The sequence below is a fragment of the Delphinapterus leucas genome, chromosome 10, assembly GCF_059928025.1.
Source record: "Delphinapterus leucas isolate spDelLeu-1000000601 "Yukka" chromosome 10, BTC_Dleu_Yukka2, whole genome shotgun sequence".
In the NCBI taxonomy this organism is placed as follows: domain Eukaryota; kingdom Metazoa; phylum Chordata; class Mammalia; order Artiodactyla; family Monodontidae; genus Delphinapterus; species Delphinapterus leucas.
In genome coordinates, this window is record NC_143138.1 from 64,844,970 (window position 1) to 64,864,609 (window position 19,640).

Sequence of the window (19,640 nt, forward strand, 5' to 3'; positions counted from 1 at the left end):
TTGTGGAGCACGGGCTTCAGTAGTTGTGGTGCACAGGCTTAGCTGCTCCGCGGCATGTGGGATCTTCCCGGACCAGGGCTTGAACCCGTGTCCCCAGCGTTGGCAAGCGGATTCCTAACCACTGCGCCACCAGGGAAGCCCCTATCATTCATTTCTATGGATCTGTTTCTACATCAATGAGATGAAAAAGTTCAATAAATTCTAAAATCATTGTGTGATAACACACATGAAACATTCGTTGTTAGGGCTTATAAGTATCTATCAGACAGTAATCCATTTATAAACAAAACCTGTGTGAAAATCATTGTGCAAAAGTAGAATAAATTTATGTGTTGTGTCTATGTGTGAGAGAGAAAAAGAGTTTCATTCCAAGAAATTTTTTTTTCTTCTTTTCTTTTTTTTTTTTTTTTTGCGGTACGCGGGCCTCTCACTGCTGTGGCCCCCCCCCCCGTTGCGGAGCACAGGCTCCGGACGCGCAGGCTCAGCGGCCATGGCTCACGGGCCCAGCCACTCCGCGGCATGTGGGATCCTCCCGGACCAGGGCACGAACCCGTGTCCCCTGCATCGGCAGGCGGACCCTCAACCACTGTGCCACCAGGGAAGCCCCATTCCAAGAAATTTTGAATAGTATATAATCCCTAATTAGATTTCACCTAATAGAGTCACTCCTCAAGGTTACATTTCCAACATTTTATTCTTTAGTTTTTTTTCTTATCCTTCACACTAAAATGTCTAGTCTAATGTCTCCACTCAAATGACTGTGAAGTTCAAGGTTAATGACTGATTTTAAGCTCCTAAGAGGCAGGGACTATTCGTATCTATTTTAGGCATCAAAATAAACCTAGTATTGTAGTACAGTGTTTGGCACATAATGGGCACTCAAATACTGAATAATCAAAGTATGGCACTTTCCATCTTACAGAATGCTTTTTTTGGGGAGCCACACCAGTGCCATATGGCTCGTAGCAGGATCTTAGTTCCCTGAACAGGGATCGAACCCGGGCCCCCTGCAGTGGAAGTGCAGAGTCCTAACCATTGGACCGCCAGGGAATTCCCCAGAATGCTTTTTTATACATAAATTTGACTGATTCTCATCGATAATCTGGTCAGAAAGGCAGATCAGAAGGGACCTCTGATTAAAAAAAAAATGATGTAGGTTCAGAAAAGTTATGTTAGCTGCCCAAGAGATTAGTAAACGGCAAAGCTCGAACTAAAATTTTAAATTCTAAATCCGAAGGATTTTAGTTATCACCCAATGTCTATTATTAACAATTAACAATTGATATTTTAGTGGCTACTTTCCTGCGGAATTCTTAGAAGGGACTTGTGGTAGGTTAAAGACGGCCGTAAGCTCATCGGCCTTTCTTCCACTGGAGACAGAGGGACTACGACCCCTCCTCTCTAACTGCCTTGCCCTACAGAAAATAGTGGTGATATTTTCTGGGTCCCAGCTTGGAAACTCCCATGTCTTGTCTCTTGCAATGTTCTTTCTGGGAGTCCCAAGCTTCCATGTGAGAAGTATATGATCATTCTGTTGAAGCGACTACAGGGAGAGACCTAGAGACTACACGGAGAGGAAACTGGACCCAGCTACCCCTGCCAAGGACTAGGACTTAAGGAAGCTACCTTGGACCTTTCCAGATGAACATACCTGTAAGGTGAATACCACTAAATGACTCAACAGATAAAGCATGGAGCAGAATCACCCAGCTGTTCGGTGCTCAAATTTCACAAAATCATGAGATATAATAAAATGGTTTGCCTTTTAAACCAATAAGTTTTGCTATTGGAAAAAAAATGTGGTACCTGGAAATAGGGCGCTATTTGAACAAAACCCTAAAGTGTGACTTTGGCTGTGGGATCATGTGGTGAGTGCATTCTCAAGAAAACCACTGGTGAGAGCTTAAAAGAGAGGGAAATATTACTGTAGATTGGACAGAAGTAGATCTTTGCTATACAGAAGCACAAAGTTTGGAAACATTGTCACACTAGTGATGTGGAAAATAGGGTAATAAATTTGTGGATCTGGCTGGAGTGATTTCCAGGCAAAATGTAAACATTCTTTTCGTATTTTATATAAGAAAAGAGAGGAACCAAAGAAGGAAGAATTCAGTTTTCAGGTACAATTTAGACGAAACAGAGCAGGGTTTGAAAATAAAACTGCTTCTCATCACTGGTTACTCCCAGCAAGAATTTGAAACTTAGAAATGGCTTTAGGACAAAGATCAAATCCAGAGCACTACAGTAAAATTTGAACTCAGAGTAAATACCTCCAGGTGTGCCTGGCTGTTAGACCTTTTGAAGGGAGTGCATAGCAGGGTTTCTAAGAATCCTAAGGGTATGCCTCTGCTAGACAGGAGGGCCTCTAAGTATCTTTAACAGCAGGTCTCCTATATTTTTTCATTGAGCTTCTTGGATCTATAAGTTAATGTCTTCCATCAAATTTGACAAGTTTTCAATCAGCCACAATTTCTTTTCTTTCTTTTTTTTAAATTCCCTGCGTCTTTTTCATTTCCTTCTGGGACTCTCGTTACATGTATGTTGGAACACCTGACTTTTTCTGCAGTTTCTGAGCTGAAGCTCTACCACTTCTCAAGAACAACTGATTCTCCTTTTGTTGTCTGCCTGGTTGATACCAGTGCCCTGAAATGTTTGTTGTAAACTTGTTTTCTATGTTGGCCTCTATATCCCCTCATCACCCTGAATGTGGACAGAATGTCTGACCGGTAGACCTGGGTAGAAGTTACACAGTGTCAGGTATGGGCCCAAGCCACAAGACACTGGCAGGTTTCCCTTCTTATCATCTGGGACACTTTTCTCTTAAAGTTTCAAGCTGCCACATAAAAAAGTCCAACACTTTGATACCACCCTAGTATGAAGAAGCCCAGGATAAGTTCTTAGAGAGGCTGTGTGTAGACAGTGATGCCAGCCAGCCTCCAGGTGATACAGCCACCCCAGCCTAGGCATCAGGCGTGTGAGTGAAGCCATCTCAGGCTCTCCATAATAGCCCAGGCATGAGATGAATACCCAGTAAACTAGCCAACGCCACACAGAGCAGAATTTTTCTAGCTGAGTCTACCAGAATTTCTCACTCATAAAAATCATGTGAAATCATAAAATGATTATGATTTTAAGCCACTAAGCTTCATGGTAGTTACACAGCAATGGATAACTGGAGCAGGAATACTGCTAATGCTCATGCTATGGATTCTTAACAGATCTGGCAACAGTGATGACCAAGGCCTTCCAAAAACAGGGCTACAGAGAGAGCCCCAACTTTTCTCATAATGGCTTTATAGAACCTAAGAAGAATAAGATGGTCTGGGAGTGTGACACAGATGACGTATGGAATGTGGGAGAAACAACCTTAAAAACGATTAATGGTAAAAAGTAACTCGATCGGGACAGCTATGTGAACTTTACATAAAAAATCACGGCTTCTAGCTGGTAGAACAGAAGTAGTTTCTATTTAGTCATGTAAGGATGGAAGTGAACAGGGCTAACTGCAGGCAAAATGATCAAATAGGTCAATTTTTCCTTCTGTCTCCTCTCCGCAGTATCATCAAATAAAGAGAGATGGCATCAATGATCAATGCGTATAATGCAAATCAATTCAATCAATGTTTATCTGGTAAACCGTTGTGACTAAAATGTACAATGAAAATCTTCCTATCTCAAGAAAGAAGTTTAGGCATAAGGGAGCAAGTTATGAGGTATTTCTGAGAGTTAAGAAAAAAATCTTCCTGTTGCTCCAGAACTAACACCCAGTTACCATAAAGACAAACCTCATTTTTAAAGTATGTGGGCATGGGGTGGTAGTAGAAAAAATCTGAAGGAAATGTCTGTGTGTTCTTAAAAAAATGTGATTTCTGCTATTTTAAAAGAATTGAATCCTACTGCTGCTGATAAAAGAGGACCTACTCTACTTTCTGGAGTTTCTAAGTTTATTCCAGCAGTAGTTCTGTATTCTTACTTCCAGCTAAACCTAGATGGAAGGGATGGAGAGCACCCAGCCAACAGTGCTCCTTTTCACACCCACATACCTCTCTTCAGGTGGGTTAGTCCATAGCTTGTCAGTAGCTGGAATGAAAAAGTGGATGTGATACCCAAGAGCTCCTCATATGGCAAGGGTGGGGAAAGCCAGAAAGCATGCCCACCCTATCTGTTTTGGAGCTAGATCTAGAACCTCTAATTACTACTCCATGTCAGAGTGTGACAAACAATTAAAATGTATCAAGGAAAACTCTTAATAACAAAGCTGTTTATAGACTGAGAAGAATAAAAAGAGAATAAGAGATAACTTGGATAGGCTAGATAAGTTGTACTAATTACAGTAATTTAAGTGAATTCCTTACCCCTTAATTACCATGTAGTACAAAAATGATTATGTGTGCTGTGAAATGTATCAGATACAGCTCTAAGTGGCACTGAACAATTCATGTGTGCCAAGTCATGTAGCATGAGCATGTGAACCCTTTCACAAATCAGTGGAAGACATAGGTGTTCTGAGAACGAAGACCCAAGTTCCTTCCCAGTTATTAGAAGTAAGAGTGAGTGATGATGAGGGAGTATAAATTCAGTGACCTGGAAAGAAAATGTTCTGTGGACACTCTTCTAAACCTTGTATGGACTATCCAAGGGCCAGGGCAATTGATCCATAAAAGCAGTTTCTCTGCAGTGAAGGAGTCAAACAGCTGTGGCAAAGTGGTCAGTGGTACACAGTATACAAACTTTTGTGCCCAAAGCTGCACATATTAACAGCTATGAAAACATCATGAAGCATTCGTAAAACTTTTTATGGTAATCTACCCATTTTAGTTCCTCCTTTGGCAACTTACAGTGAAGCACACATAGTAATACAGAGAGGAGAAATAATGGGAAGGAACAGTGAGAGAGGCGCGCTCTGTGAGAGGGGAGGGTATCCAAAAAAGCCCAGCTGGAGATGGGAGAAGGGGGCAGTTTGTCTGGTAGAACTGCAAGAAACAGTTCAGGACAGACAGGCAAGAAATGACACTTGAGAAGTGAGAAGGGTCTCGATCATGAAAAACTCCCAAATTCCCTAAGGAGTTCGAGCCTGAGAGAGACAGGGAGGTTATTTAAGAAAGTATCATGCTCATATTTGTTTGTTTAAAGATTCTTCTGCATATGATTCCTTTCATATGAAGTCATGGTGTTAGGAGACAGGCTAGCATCTACTCCTGAAGGGAATCACAGTAACTGGAAGGGACGTGAGGAAGCTTCTGGTGAGCTGGTAAGGTTATGTTGCTTGATATGGGCGCTGTTTGTGAGTCTACAGGTGGGTTCAGCCTGTGAAAACATTCACTAGTTGTAGACATATATATCTACTTATTTGTATATAAGTTATACTTCAATGAACAACTGAATAACAAAAAAGATTACTCTGGCTGATGGACAGAGAATGGGATGAAGGAAACAGGCAATATATGATGGCGGGTGGGGTGGGAGGGCCTGGGCATTATCGGATGAACTAGAGCACCAGGAAGCATCTGGTGGCTGAACAGCTATGGAAAATGAAAGAATAAGAGGAGTCAAAAGTGACTTGAGTGAAGACTGGGTGGATGGCTGTGCTATGCCCTGATAAAAGGCATACAGGAAGGAAGCCCTCCTGGCTTCCAGCTCCTCATTTATAAAATGAGAAAACATACCCAAGACAATCCTTAAGGTCTCTGAGATCCTTGATGACAGTATGAACAGTAAGAACTTGGATAGCTTAGAGACAATGAGATAGCCAGGAGTCCAACCTGGCAGAAGACAGAGACTAAAAAAAATGCTTCCAATGAAGGAAGAACAAAACCAAACAAATGTGAAACAACAGTCAAACTGGTGTCTACATCAGTATTCATTTAAACAAGAGTACATCTCATAAATTCCTAGAGGTTGGGGGTGGTAGAAGATACAGAATACCTAAAATTGTACTTAAGAACCATGAAGATCAGGAGGCATCTTTGGAAAAGACTGGCTAGTATGAATACGCAGAACCTCGATCTACTGTGAAGTAACATTCAGCTGGGGTATCTGTCTGAACTGACTCAGCAAGACTGTGACCTGTAAACACCCTCCCCCACACTGTCTGCACCTACGTCAGATGGGTAGGCTCTCAAAACAGTAGTCTTATGGTTTGAACTGGGTCATCTATGGCTCTGTTATAAATCATGCTACGCAGATTAAACTCCTGGAGAAGTAGTTCACAGCAGCTAAACAGTCTGGGGGAATTAAAGACCATGAGAAACATCTTTACCAATGGATCAAGAACAGCTCAAGATAAAACGATTAGCTATATTCTAGTAACCACTGCTTGAAATGTGGTGACCTATAATGACAGGAAACTACTTTTGAGGGTAAAATAGAAAAGGGGTAAATAGATTTTTAAAAACTTGACATATTCATGCCTGGAATGCTTTCAAGTGCTAAATTAAAACAAAGCAGGGAAAATGACATTCTCTTTTCTTCTTAAATATGTTGGGAAGCCAATACCATGTTATAAATAGAGAAAACCACCCCCAGGAAAGCTGGCAAATTCAAGAAGAAAAAGAGCTATTTAGGTTCCCTCTCTTTCAGTCTGTAAGAGGAGGGTAAAGTATTTATACAGGGAAACAGATTTTTGTCTTAAAAATTACAAATACTTCAATCTGGCAGAAATTATTGGAACTATAGTCCAAGACACGTTCTGCAGGCACATTGGAGGGACTTTAAATTCTGCCTTCAATCACTGCGGTCTTCACAAGACTGAAGGACACAATGAATAAATTGAAGGCAGCCACCTTTTAGGATCAAGTCTGCTATTTCCACCATTCTCCTGCCTGTGGAATTCCTAACCGAGAAATGTCACTCAAGCAAATAGTCATCTCCTATGGGGTGCAAGGCTCTTTATACTAAATGTTCCCAAGAACCTCAAAACAATACAGCCATTCACGGCTTAAGAGAGCACTAGGAAAAGAGCTGTCAGGGGCAAACCTTGGCTTTGGTTGCAGCTGAGGCAAGAGCAGCTGCTGCGGCTGTGGCTACATTTCCTTCAGAAATTTCATGTTCTACTTTCTTCTTCCCAATATCACTTTCTCTTTCTTTACAAGTATCAGTGAGTTCCTTGTTCTCTTCAGTCTCCTTTTCTTCTGGGGGGAAAACAAACCAAACCAGAAAGCTTTATTACCAGTGTGCCCAGTCTCAATAGGCCATCTTACCTCTCACCTCTGCCACATGATGAACTAAGACTGATGCTACAAAGAGATCTCAGTGCCTTTTGCTTCTTAAGATTTCTACTAAACCATTCCATGCATGTAAGTCTGCTTCTATTTGAGATGGATGTTCTAAATAGTACACTTTGTCTTCTCTTTATTTCTCTAAGCTCTCTGTGTAGTTCCCTTGAATATAAAGGAAAATTCAGGGGAACTAAGCCCTAAGACCAATATGTTTGCTCATCAGTCAATGAAATGCTCTGGGAAACCCGAGGGTCTGGAGAAAATCAGAAGCTGAGACCAGAGTACTTCTGCAAGTCTTTCAAGTCAGGCAGGATGGGACACACCAGCAATGGACTGGAAATAAAATGGCAGGTCTGTGTGGTGATTTCAGTCACAGCTGAACAACTTGTTTGTCTATATATCATTGAAAACAATGTAGCCACTAGCATCAGCACTGGTACCTAAGTGCAAAATAAAACTCAAATGCATATTTACTGTTATGTTAAGAAACACATAATAAATGAGGGAATATTTCTACACAATTTAACTGCCTACATTTCTCCAATGCTTTTACTGGTTTACATAATAAAGTCTAAAGAGTTTCCTCAAATTACCTGATTTGGTATCTTCACTAACTTCACTATCCTGTTCTTTCTCACTATTTTTTTCATTTTCTCCATCTTGAGCTTTATCACCTTCATCCATTTCATTCTCCCCTTTGTTTTCTGCCTGAAAGGGTTACAAAAGAAGAGGACAGAGAATGAGAAAAAAAATTATCCTTTTACAAGTGATATTATCTTAGAATAACAAAAGGTTCCACTATTTTTGGTAAGAAATGGACTAGGTTCAGAAAGGTCTTGGAGAGAAAAACTGGAAAAGAAGTAAATAAATTCAGAGAAATACCTTTCACTACTCTCAACTCCTGAGTGCTCACGAGACTTTAAGTCTCCAAAGCACAAATTCCCCACGCTCTCTGCTATAAGGCTAGGGATACAGTGTCCAAAGGAATGTCAGTGGGACTCATTTTCATTATTTACTGGTTAAATACTAGATAACTAAACAAATACATAAATGGTTAGCCGGCTAGAAGGACTAAGAGCATTTAAAATGCACAGTACTGTTTAAACAAGGTCCTACTGTATAGCACAGAGAACTATATTCAGCAAAGAACTACAGAAACTATAGAAAACTATATAGAACTATACAAAACTATATAGAAACTATAGAACTATAGAAACTATAGAACTATATTCAGAAAAGAACAAAGAACTATATTCAGCAAAAACTTAAACCAGCAAAGCCCAAATGGCTGATAGAATCACTTATAGTCCTCTGAGAGGGACCCAAAAGATCAAAATAAACCCAAACTGTTATGCTGAGAAAGGTAGTGCTCTCTGGCTTGCCTGTTGTGAGAGAATTCAGACAGACTGATTTTTTACCTTTTCAGGCTGCTGACCATCAGTATCTGTTTCCATTTTTTCCTCTTCAGCTCCTTCTACAAGCAAAGCAATAAAAACAAGTAGTAGTACAATGTGGGGGAAAAGTAAAAGCTATTATAAAGTTGTGAAAGTGTCTGAAATACCACTACACACAGTAATATGGACAAATCTCACAACCATAAGGTTGACGTAAAATAACACATACTTTATGATTGTACTAATTTAAAGTTCAAAAATAGATGAATGTAATCCGCGGTGTTAGAAATCAGGACAGTGGTTAACCAGGAAAGGGGTGGGTTCAAGAGTGGCTTTGGGTGCTGGTAATGATCTGTTTCTTGATCTTGGGGCCGCTTACATGACTGTGTTTAATTTGTGAAAATGCACTGAACTGCCCACTGAGGGTTTTCATTTTTCTGTATGCATAAAAATTAAAGTTCAAAAACACCTTTTAAGTAAAAAAAGGCAAAAATAAAAATAATTTATTTTTAAAGATACTTAACAAGTTATATATTTTGAGTCAGTCAGATACTAGAGAAACAGTGCAGAGCTAGAGATCCACTGAACCTCAAGAGCATCACACTCTGGCTGGGGAGGACATAAGCCAACAAGCCCACTGTGTTTGCGTACAGATGAGACGCTGTGGGAAGCACAGAGGGTATGGCTACCTCAGTCAGGGAAGGATAATAATTGCGTGAGGATTTTTGAGGCAGACATGGCTGGGGGGTGGGGGGCGGGGGCAGTGGTAGTACTTGTATAGAGAAGGACATTTCAAGGAAAGGAGGCAAAAAACTCAAGGGAGTAGGGGAAATTTAAGTTGTGGTGAGACTAGAAAAGAGACAGAGATCAAAAAGAGGGAGATAATGCCGATAGGGGCTGTATAATGAAGAGAACTGAATGTTGTGCTAAGGAGGCCTTAAATACATCCTGTAGATAAAAAGTTAACAAAGACTTAAAAACAAAAACATGATACAATCAGATAAATACTTTTGGTTTTAGAACTTTATACATAAACAAATGTTTCAAACATAATGAGGGTTTGCTGTGGTTTTAAAAAAACATTCAAATACCCTATAGCTTAAATTTTTATATTGTCCTCATAAATTATAAGGCTAATAGCATTTATACTCAATGAGAATATTTAAACATATTAAACAATGATGTTTAAAACTAACAGTGTTAAAGTTACTAAATAGGAAAATCTCTATTCTTCCAATTCTTAAGAATATAATAGGATCTTCTTGCTTCCAGAATTACGGCTGAATAGGAGCTCCAAAGGACATGATATTTTAAGACATCATGAATCTCATATCAGGTAGAAGAGCTTTTAAAGATCACCACCTTCCCCAAAATGCCCAAGGCCTACAGAACCAGAAGTGGGACCAGAGTGTGGAAGTAGTGGGATCAGGTTCTGATTATTTGGGAATTTGAAAGGGAATGGTTGCCTAGACATATTTGCTTCTAATACCTCACCATCAGGAAGTTGAGCCCATGGACTAGCCAGCTGCAGGGCAGGAAAGGAAGCTTAGGATTCCTGCACAGAGAGCCAGCCACAAGGATGGCCAATGTGATCTCAAGCCAGTGGCAACCCCTGGCTACCTGAAAAAGCAGCAGAAGCATCCTCTGCAGACAGTTTTTCCAATTCCAATTTTAGCCAAAAAGACATCAGAGTAATAAGCTCAACAAAGAGCAAACATCAAGAAAGAATGCCACTAAGACTGAACAGAAACATTAATCAACAGATTCAGAACCTGAGGACTGCCAATATGAGATCTGTCAGACCCTCAAACTAGTGTAGCCATGGATGTAATATGTAGAGAATCATAAAGATCTCCCATCAACATGAGAGTATTACAGATGATCAGAAATTAAAAAAAAACAAAAACCCAAAAGATAAAAATATTTCCTAGAAATGAAGTCAGGGTAAACAGATTAAACCAGGTGAAGAGAGAATTACAAAACTGTAAAACATATCTAAAGAAATGATCCATATCAATGGGGAATATGGAAACATGGAAAAAGATATGCCAGGCAAAACCGAATCCAAGAATGGCGGTAGCCTTTTTGTGGTACTGTAAGTCAATATAGGCATTAAGAATAGAGTATTATTAGAAGTAGACGGTAAAACATAATGATGAAAAAGGTTTAATTCACCAAAAAATTGTTAATTTTTTATACTTTTAGGAACCTAATAAGAGTGTCAAACTATATAAAGCAAAAACTGACCGAATGGCAAAAAGAAAATGAAAATGTACATCATAGTAGGGAATGTGAACAGACTTGTCTCAATTTAAGACATACAGTGGATGGTTCTAACATATACATGTAGAATTCTACACCTAACAATTAGAGAATATATACATATTAATTTCAAGCTTACATGGAACATTAAAAAATACTGATCACATCTTCCAGCACGCACACACACACACACAAATCAATAAAAAGTTTAATCCATTCTAAAAAAAAAAAAACTGATCACATATTAAGCCATAAAGCTAGTTTTCACAAATATCAAAAAGTCAATGGTATACAAATTAAGTTCTCTCACCACAATGCAATGAAATTAGAAGTTTAAAATATAAATTTCTCGGGCTTCCCTGGTGGCGCAGTGGTTGAGAGTCCACCTGCCGATGCAGGGGACGCGGGTTCGCGCCCCGGTCTGGGAAGATCCCACATGCCGCGGAGCGGCTGGGCCCATGAGCCACAGCCGCTGAGCCTGCACATCCGGAGCCTGTGCTCCGCAACGGGAGAGGCCACAGCAGTGAGAGGCCCGCGTACCGAAAAAAAAAAAAAAAAAAAAAAAATTTCTCTGTGCTTGGAAATATAATTTTGAGAATCAGTAAAAATAGCACTTAGGAGGAAATGTAAATGTGAAATAAGCCTTCTTATTTTTACATGAGAAAAGAAATAAAGGTTCAAAGTCTACAAGCTGTACATCCTTTTTAAGAAAATAGAAAAGAAAAACAGAATATAGGAGGGTAGGGAGAAAAAAATTACAAGAGTAAAAAAAAAAATTAAAGAAATTTAAAAAATAGAGTTTAAATATATAACAGAATCCTATATCTCTTCCGTGACAGATCAAGAAAAGAGATGAAAGGCACAAATTAATAATATTAGGAATGGAAGAAAGGCCATAACTATTGATAAAAAAGCAAAGGTCAAAAAGGAAGTTGACAACAACCTACTGAAGAGGCGAAAATATTTGCAAATAATATGACTGATAAAGGGTTAATATCCAAAATATATAAACAGCTCATACTACTCAATATAAAAAAAAATCCAGTTAGAAAATGGGCAGAAAACCTGAATAAACATTTTCCAAAGAAGACATACAGATGTCCAATAGGCACACGAAAAGATGCTCAAAGTTGCTAATCATCACAGAAATGCAAATCAAAACCCTAATGAGGTATCACCTCACACCTTTCAAAATGGCTCTCAACAAAAAGACCACAAACAACACATGCTGGCAAGGATGTGGAGAAAAGAGAACTGTAGTACACAGTTGGCGGGAATGTAAATCGGTGCAGCCATTATGGAAAAACAGTATGGAGGTTCCTCAAAAAACTAAAAATAAAACTTCCATATGATCTAGCAATTCCACTCCTGGGTATATATTCGAAGAAATGAAGACACTAATTAAAAAAGATATAAACAACCCAATGTTTGTAGTAGCAGTTACTTAACAGTGGCCAAGATATGGATACAACCTAAGTATACACCAAAGGATGAATGGATAAAGAAGATGTGGAATACACACACACACACACACACACACACACACACAGAGGAATATTACTCAGCCATAAAAAACAATGAAATTTTGCCACATGCAACAACATGGATGGAATTGGAGGGTACTATGCTTAGTGAAATAAATCAGACAGAGAAAGACAACTACTCTATGTTATCACTTATATGAGGAATATAAAAAATAAAACAAACTAACATAACAAAACAGAAAGACTCACAGATATAGAGAATAAATTAGTGGTTACCAGTGAGGAGAGGGAAGGGGAGAGCCGCAAGACAGGGCTAGGGGATTAAGAGGTACAAACTATTAGGTATAAAATAAATAAGCAACAAGGACATATTTTATAGTACAGGGAATACAGCCAATATTTTATAATAAATGTAGTATAAGCTATAAAAATATTGAATCACTATGTTGTACATCTGAAACTAATATAATATTGTAAATCAACTATAATAAAAAAGTGTAAGTGACAAACTGTTCTGAAAAACTTTAGGCCAAATAAAACAGAAAAATTAGATTAATGAACAAATTATTAGAAAATTTATTTACTAAACAGATTTGGGAAGAAAAAGAAGTATACTAACAGAAAAACTGAAATAGTTTTAAAAAAACAAAAACACCACAGGTTCAGATGTTTTTACTGGGGAATTCTGTTTTTTTAAAAAAAATAAATTTAGTTATTTATTTTTGGCTGCATTGGGTCTTCGCTGCTGTGCGCAGCTTTCTCTAGTTGCAGTGAACAGGGGCTACTCTTCGTTGCGGTGCATGGGCTCTAGGCGTGCGGGCTTCAGCAGTTGTGGCTCACAGGCTCTAGAGCACAGGCTCAGTAGTTGTGGCTCACGGGCTTAGTTACGCCGCGGCATGTGGGATCTTCCTGGATCAGGGCTCAAACCCATGTTCCCTGCGTTGGCAGGCAAGTTCTTAACCACTGTGCCACCAGGGAAGCCCTCTACCAAACTTTTAGGGAAAAGATGATTATAATCTTCATAAACTTTTCCAGAGAACAGAGAAAAGGGAATACCTTCTAACTCATTCTATGAGGCCAGTATAACCTTGATTCACAAATCAGATATGGACAACAGATAAGGAATATTAGAGGACACTAGACTAAATCTCATTCATAATCACAAATGAAAAACTCCTAAACAAAATATCTAAAGACAGAAAACAGTAGTATATAAAAAAGGCAATACATTATGACAAAATAATATGACAGTAACAGAAGAGTGATATAACATTAATATGTCTATCAACTTATTTGCTCACACACATAAAAAGTAATAAAACTCAGTATCTTTCATGACAAGCTAGCTTTCATGACAAGGGCTAAAAGGAAAGTTCCTGTGCCCTCCAAAGATTGTTACTGATAATCCTACAATAAATGTCATTCTTCATGGAGAGATGCCTGTAGTATCCCCTTTAAAATCAAGAGCAAGACATGGATACCAGTATTACTACTTTCCTTTGATACTGCCATAGAAGTCTTGGTCTAGGTAGTCAATAAAGAAAAAGAAATTAAAAGAGGACTGGAAAGGAAAGAAGAAAATACTTATGATTTGCAGAGAATAAAACTATATACCTAGAAGAATCTGCAGAAAAGTTATTAGAAATAATGACAGCGTTACAAGGCAGTTACCTATAAAATTAACATGCAAAATCAACTGCGTTTCGATACGCTAACAAAAATCAATTCTAGATAAAGACACATTAAAAAAAAAACTTGAATCATCTCCTAATCACAACACAAAAAGTGCCAACCATAAAACAGAAGACAAAACTCTATTAAAATCAAGGACTTCTTTTCATTGAGATGACAAAAAGAACAAGTAATAAGAGAAAACACATGCAGCACAGCAACTAGAAGACTAGTACATCAGATTTATAAAGAAAAACATAAATACTATAGAAAAGTAAGTAAAAGACAAGAACAGTTATTTTACAGAATGACATATGACCAGTAAATTTAAGATACTCCAATTAGTTGTCAGAGAAATGTAATTTAAAACTATAAAAGAACATCATTTTACACCTGCTACATCAGCAGAGTCTAACACTAGGAAGGTGTTGGATCAAGTGTTACTGGTCAACTTCGGGAAAAAACTTGGAGTTTCCTAAAACAGTGCTGCTCATGTTCAAGGTTCAATGTTCCAAAGTGTTCAATGCTCTTTTCTCCTTTCCTTTATTAATAAATTTACTTCATGAAAAATTGACAACTGAATTAAAGAGAGCTTAGTGATGCATATTTCTTAACTCAGTGTGGCAACTGGTCCACACTTCAAGTAGCACTGCATCTAAGCAAAACCCTATATGTGTACACTGTGAGGCATGTACAAGATTGTATGTACATGCATGTTTGAAATAGAAAAACAGGAAACAACCCAAACTGTCTGTTCAACAATAAGAGAAGGGATAATTAAAATGAGTTATAATCACATACCAGAATATCTTACAGCAGTGGAAATAAATTAACTATGGTTACATGGATAATGCAACTTCACGAAAAAATACTGAAAATATAATACTGAGTTAAAAATAAAAGTCTTAGAAGTATAAATCTATCACACTTTCTAAAGCTTAAAAACAAACAAAATTATAACCAACATATATTAAGTACATCTTTGTGATTAAAAATTGCTTATGGGCTTCCCTGGTGGCACAGTGGTTAAGAATCCACCTGCCAATGCAGGGGACACGGGTTCGAGCCCTGGTCCAGGAAGATCCCACATGCCGCAGAGCAACTAAGCCCACGCACCACAGCTACTTAGCCTGCGTTCTAAAGCCTGCGAGCCACAACTACTGAGCCCACGAACCACAACTACTGAGCCCGTGAGCCACAACTACTGAGCCCACGTGCCACAACTACTGAGCTCATGTGCCTAGAGCCCGTGCTCCGCAACAAGAGAAGCCACCGCAATGAGAAGCCCACGCACTGCAACGAAGAGTAGCCCCTGCTCGCAGCAACTAGAGAAAGCCCGCACGCAGCAACGAAGACCCAACACAGCCAAAAAATTAAATAAATATTTTTTAAAAATTGCTTAAAACGTAGTTGAACAATATTTAAAAATTCAGGATTCTTAGGGCTGGGAGTGGGAAGGTAAAAAGATGAGGTAAGAGGGAAACAGAGAGAAATTACTGGTAATATTCTAATTAGTTCAGATGAAATATGTAACACGCCTTAAGACACATTAAAATATAACAATAAAATGACTTGAACAAAAACCCCAAATGCAGATGGAGTTTTTTTAAGCCCCCAAACCTCACAAGTTACTCTTTTTTCTTGAGAATCATACAGCAATCATAAATCATTGCTTTACAATGGTGTGTTAGTTTCTGCTTTATAACAAAGTGAATCAGCTATACATATACATATATCCCCGTATCTCCTCCCTCTGGCGTCTCCCTCCCACCCTCCCTATCCCACCCCTCTAAGTGGTCACAAAGCACTGAGCTGATCTCCCCTCACAAGTTACTCTTAATTGAATGTGCATTAGGCCACCTTTGCTGAGTCAACAATTACACACTGAATAAGTATTATGTGGGAGAAATGCAGTATTTTTTTTAATAAAAATAATCTACATTTGAAATAACCACAATCTACAGCTCTGCATTCTAAAAAGATAACACTCTCTATTGTAAGGCAAGCCAAATTTGATATCAACTCTTTAATTAGCTATGATTCCAAGATGAAGAGTTACATAATATTAATATCTATTCATATAATGATGGTGCAGTTAGAGACAGACCCTCTGTAAGGGGGAAAATCTCAAGACTTTTAAGGAGATGTCTATTAACAGTTTAATTATGAGTTGTGTATTTCTCAAGATGCTACATGGAAGAGTATGTAAAGTGTCTTCTATCAACATTTTTTTAAAGCTGCTATCAGACATATTCTTGGGGAGAGACAGAGAGAGAAAGAGAGGGAGGGAAGGAGAGAGGGTGCGCGCACGCGTGCTTGTCTTTGGTGTGAATTCTGATTAGAACTGTAAACCCTGAAGAGGTTGCAGCCGCTCACATATCCCTTAATGTCATATTTCTTAAATATTTATTTATTATTTATATGGTTGCACCGGGTCTTAGTTGCGGCAGGTGGGCTCCTTAACTGTGGCATACGGCATCTAGTTCCCTGACCATGGATCGAACCCGGGACCCCTGCAATGGGAGCGTGGAGTCTTAACCACTGTGCCACCAGAGAAGTCCCCTCCCTTAATGTCACCTTGTTGGTGCCAATAAATTAGAAGGTTGAGAATCTTTCCCTACAAATATATGGCCTGACCCATGTCTGCAGAGTTAATGAAAGAAGATACTAGAATGAATAAAATGAAATTCACAACTTAAATAAGAAACACATAACATAAAACTAGTGAGCCACATGCCAAAGACAAAAAGAAAGAGAAAGCAAAAAAAAAAAAAAAAATCCTCTTGCCAGGTAATTAATGCCTTGTCAGCCAGGGGAAAATACCAACATCACAGTTTACAATTAGCTCTTTATGCTGTAGAACGGGTTGGTAAACATTTTCTGTAAAGGGTGAGATAGTAACTCTTTTCAGCTTTGCAGGCCCCACAGTCCTAGTTGCATCTACTCAACTCTGCCACAGTAGCACAAAATCAGCCACAAAAGCCGCTTGGAAATGAATGGGAGTGGCTGTGTTCCAATAAAACTTCATGGACACTGAAATCTAAATGTCATATATTTTTGCATTTCACAAAATACTATTCTTTTGGTTTTATCCAAACATTTAAAAATGTAAAATCCATTCTCATATATTGTGGGCTAAATAAAAATAGTCGGCAACTTGGATTTGGACCAAGAACCAAAATTTGCTAACCCCTGCTCTAGAAAAATAGGATGAGTTCTGGATACAGACTAAGTACGAATCCTGTCCCCACAATTTACCAGCTCAAGTGACCCTGGGCAAGCTCCTTAGTTGACAGCGGCTTCAGTCTGCTTATGTACAAAAGGAGAATAATTATTATTTCCTTCACAAGGGTAGTGCTAAGGATTAAATTAATTATTTCATGTAAAATGCAATAACTGTCTGGCTCATAGTGAGTGCTCAATGACAATTATTAATATTATCAGAAAGTTCAGTTGGCTGGACCCAGGCCCTATCTCTCTATTAACATGAGCCCTTTCCGTGGCCTTTGGCACTGCTTCAGGGAAAACAAAGGGCTCTCATTCTTCCCTGGACTGTCAAATATCCTTCCCAATCTGGTTTGTTATCTGACTTACCCTCCCTATGTGATCTTTTCTGTAAAGGACCAGTTAGTTTTATAAAATGACCTGCCCATGTCCCATTCTCTTAAAATGTTACTAATGGGTCAGCGATACCTGACCAATCTGATCGACAAGGGGTCAGCAAAAGATGGCTGCTTTTGTAAATAAAATTTTATCACAACACAGCCGAGCTCATTTAAGTATTGTCTATGGATGCTTTTGCACCACAAAGGCAGAACTGAGTAGTTGCGACAGAGACCGTGTGGTCTGCAAAAGCCTAAAGTTTTTACCATTTGGCCATTTATAGGAAAAGTTTGCTAACCTCTGTGATAGAAAATTCATGCTAATATGATAGTCCTGCTTATGAACAAAGATACTCTGGAGATACTGTCGGACTCTCAAGGTCTCAACTTTAATGTTGGAAATTGAGGGACACTGGTGGTGAGACGCGAAGGTGGCCTCATACAATCCCTGCCTCAAGGTTTTCATGTCCTTGTATGAACCCCTTCTCTTGAGTGTGAGTAGCATCTGTGATTTGTTTCTAGCCGCAACAGAATACAGCAAAGGTGACAGGATGTTAGTTTATATAAGACCCTGTGCTGTTACTTGCTCTGGAGACTCTTCTTGCTGGCTTGATGAAGTAAGCTGCCATGCTGGGGAAGCCTAAATGGCAAAGAACCCTGGGTGGCCCTAGGAGCTGAGGGAAGCTTCCAGCTGACAGCCAGCAAGAAATTGAGGCTTTCCGTTCTACAACTGGAAGTAAATGAATTCTGAGAACAGGAGTGACCTTGGAGGTGGATTCTTCAACAGATGAGAATGTAGTCCAGCCACCTTGATTGTAGCCTTTTGAGATCCTAAGCAGAGGACAAGTTAGGCTGTGCATAGACTTCTGACTCACAGAAACTATGAGATAATAAATATATCTTGTTTTAAGCCACTAATTTTGTGGTAATTTGTTATGCAGCAATAGATAACTACTATACCTCCTAAACTTTTGAATGAACCTCAACCAAGGGTGAGAAGCAAATTATCTAGCATCCATGATAACAATGTCTTCAGAGACTACAAATAGAAAATGGTCTCATCCACCAGACTGGTTGGTTTCTAGTCACCACCCCTTTCTCCTAGCTTCTGCAATGCAGTGCGCTTTTCAGTCTAGTAATAATACGGTTAGCAAAACCAAAATGAGGAGAGAGAGAGAGAAACCATTCCCTAAAGAGTTGAGGGAACTGGAAAAGTTAGCTTTGAGGAGAGAATTAAATGCTTGCAAAATACCTGCCTTTAATAAAGTATGTTATGAATAAGTAATGATGCTTTTTAGAAAGAATTATGATTATTTGGTGAGAATACTCTCCATTTTCTACACATCATCTGTAAACTGCCAGCAGTTACTTCCTAAAACAGACAGAACCACGTTACTTCTACTCTCTGGAATCTTCTCGAAGTCTACAAGGTAAAAGCCCTTCAAAATCAGCCGCAAACCTACAAAGCTGCCCTTGGCCACAGTACCTGCTCCCCACAGACTTCTTTGTACTATTTTCAGAATATGCCACCTATGTTCATTCCTTCTTCCTTTTTCATTATTGCTTAAAAGGTCATGTCCTTGGTGCAGCCTTCCCTAACTGACCCAAGCATAAATAATCGTGTTTCCTCCACATATGCCTCTACCTATAGCTGTATTTCTTTTTTATAATGATATCCCCTCCCCCACCATAAATATTCTTCAAGGACAGGGTGATTATTTAATTCAGTGATTCACAAAGTGTGGTCTGGGTACCCTGAGGGTTCCCAAGGTCAAAACTATTTTCATAGCAACACAAAGATACTTGCCTTTTCACTCTCATCTCACACAAGTGTGGCATATGGCTTTCCAGAGGCTGCATGATGAAGTCAGCTATAGAAACATGCACCTATGTATTATTTTTTAAAAGTTTCCCAGTACCAATTTTTTAACTTTTTTTAAAAAAATAAATTTATTTATTTATTTGTTTGGTTTTTTTATATTTGGCTGTGTTAGGTCTTCGTTGCTGTGC

General features: G+C 38.8%; 1 protein-coding gene across 7 annotated transcripts in view; it reads right to left on the reverse strand.

Annotated features, from left to right (window-relative positions):
- SMARCC1 (SWI/SNF related BAF chromatin remodeling complex subunit C1) overlaps positions 1-19,640 on the reverse strand; it is a 181,255-nt gene that overhangs the window by 35,804 nt on the left and 125,811 nt on the right. For all 7 annotated transcript variants that reach the window (XM_089919220.1, XM_089919222.1, XM_089919219.1 and 4 more), the window contains 3 exons: positions 8,636-8,691; positions 7,811-7,925; positions 6,976-7,130 (listed from right to left, as the gene is read on the reverse strand). In XM_089919220.1, the coding sequence (XP_089775346.1) occupies positions 6,976-7,130; positions 7,811-7,925; positions 8,636-8,691 (326 nt within the window). The remainder of the gene's footprint in view (positions 1-6,975; positions 7,131-7,810; positions 7,926-8,635; positions 8,692-19,640) is intronic.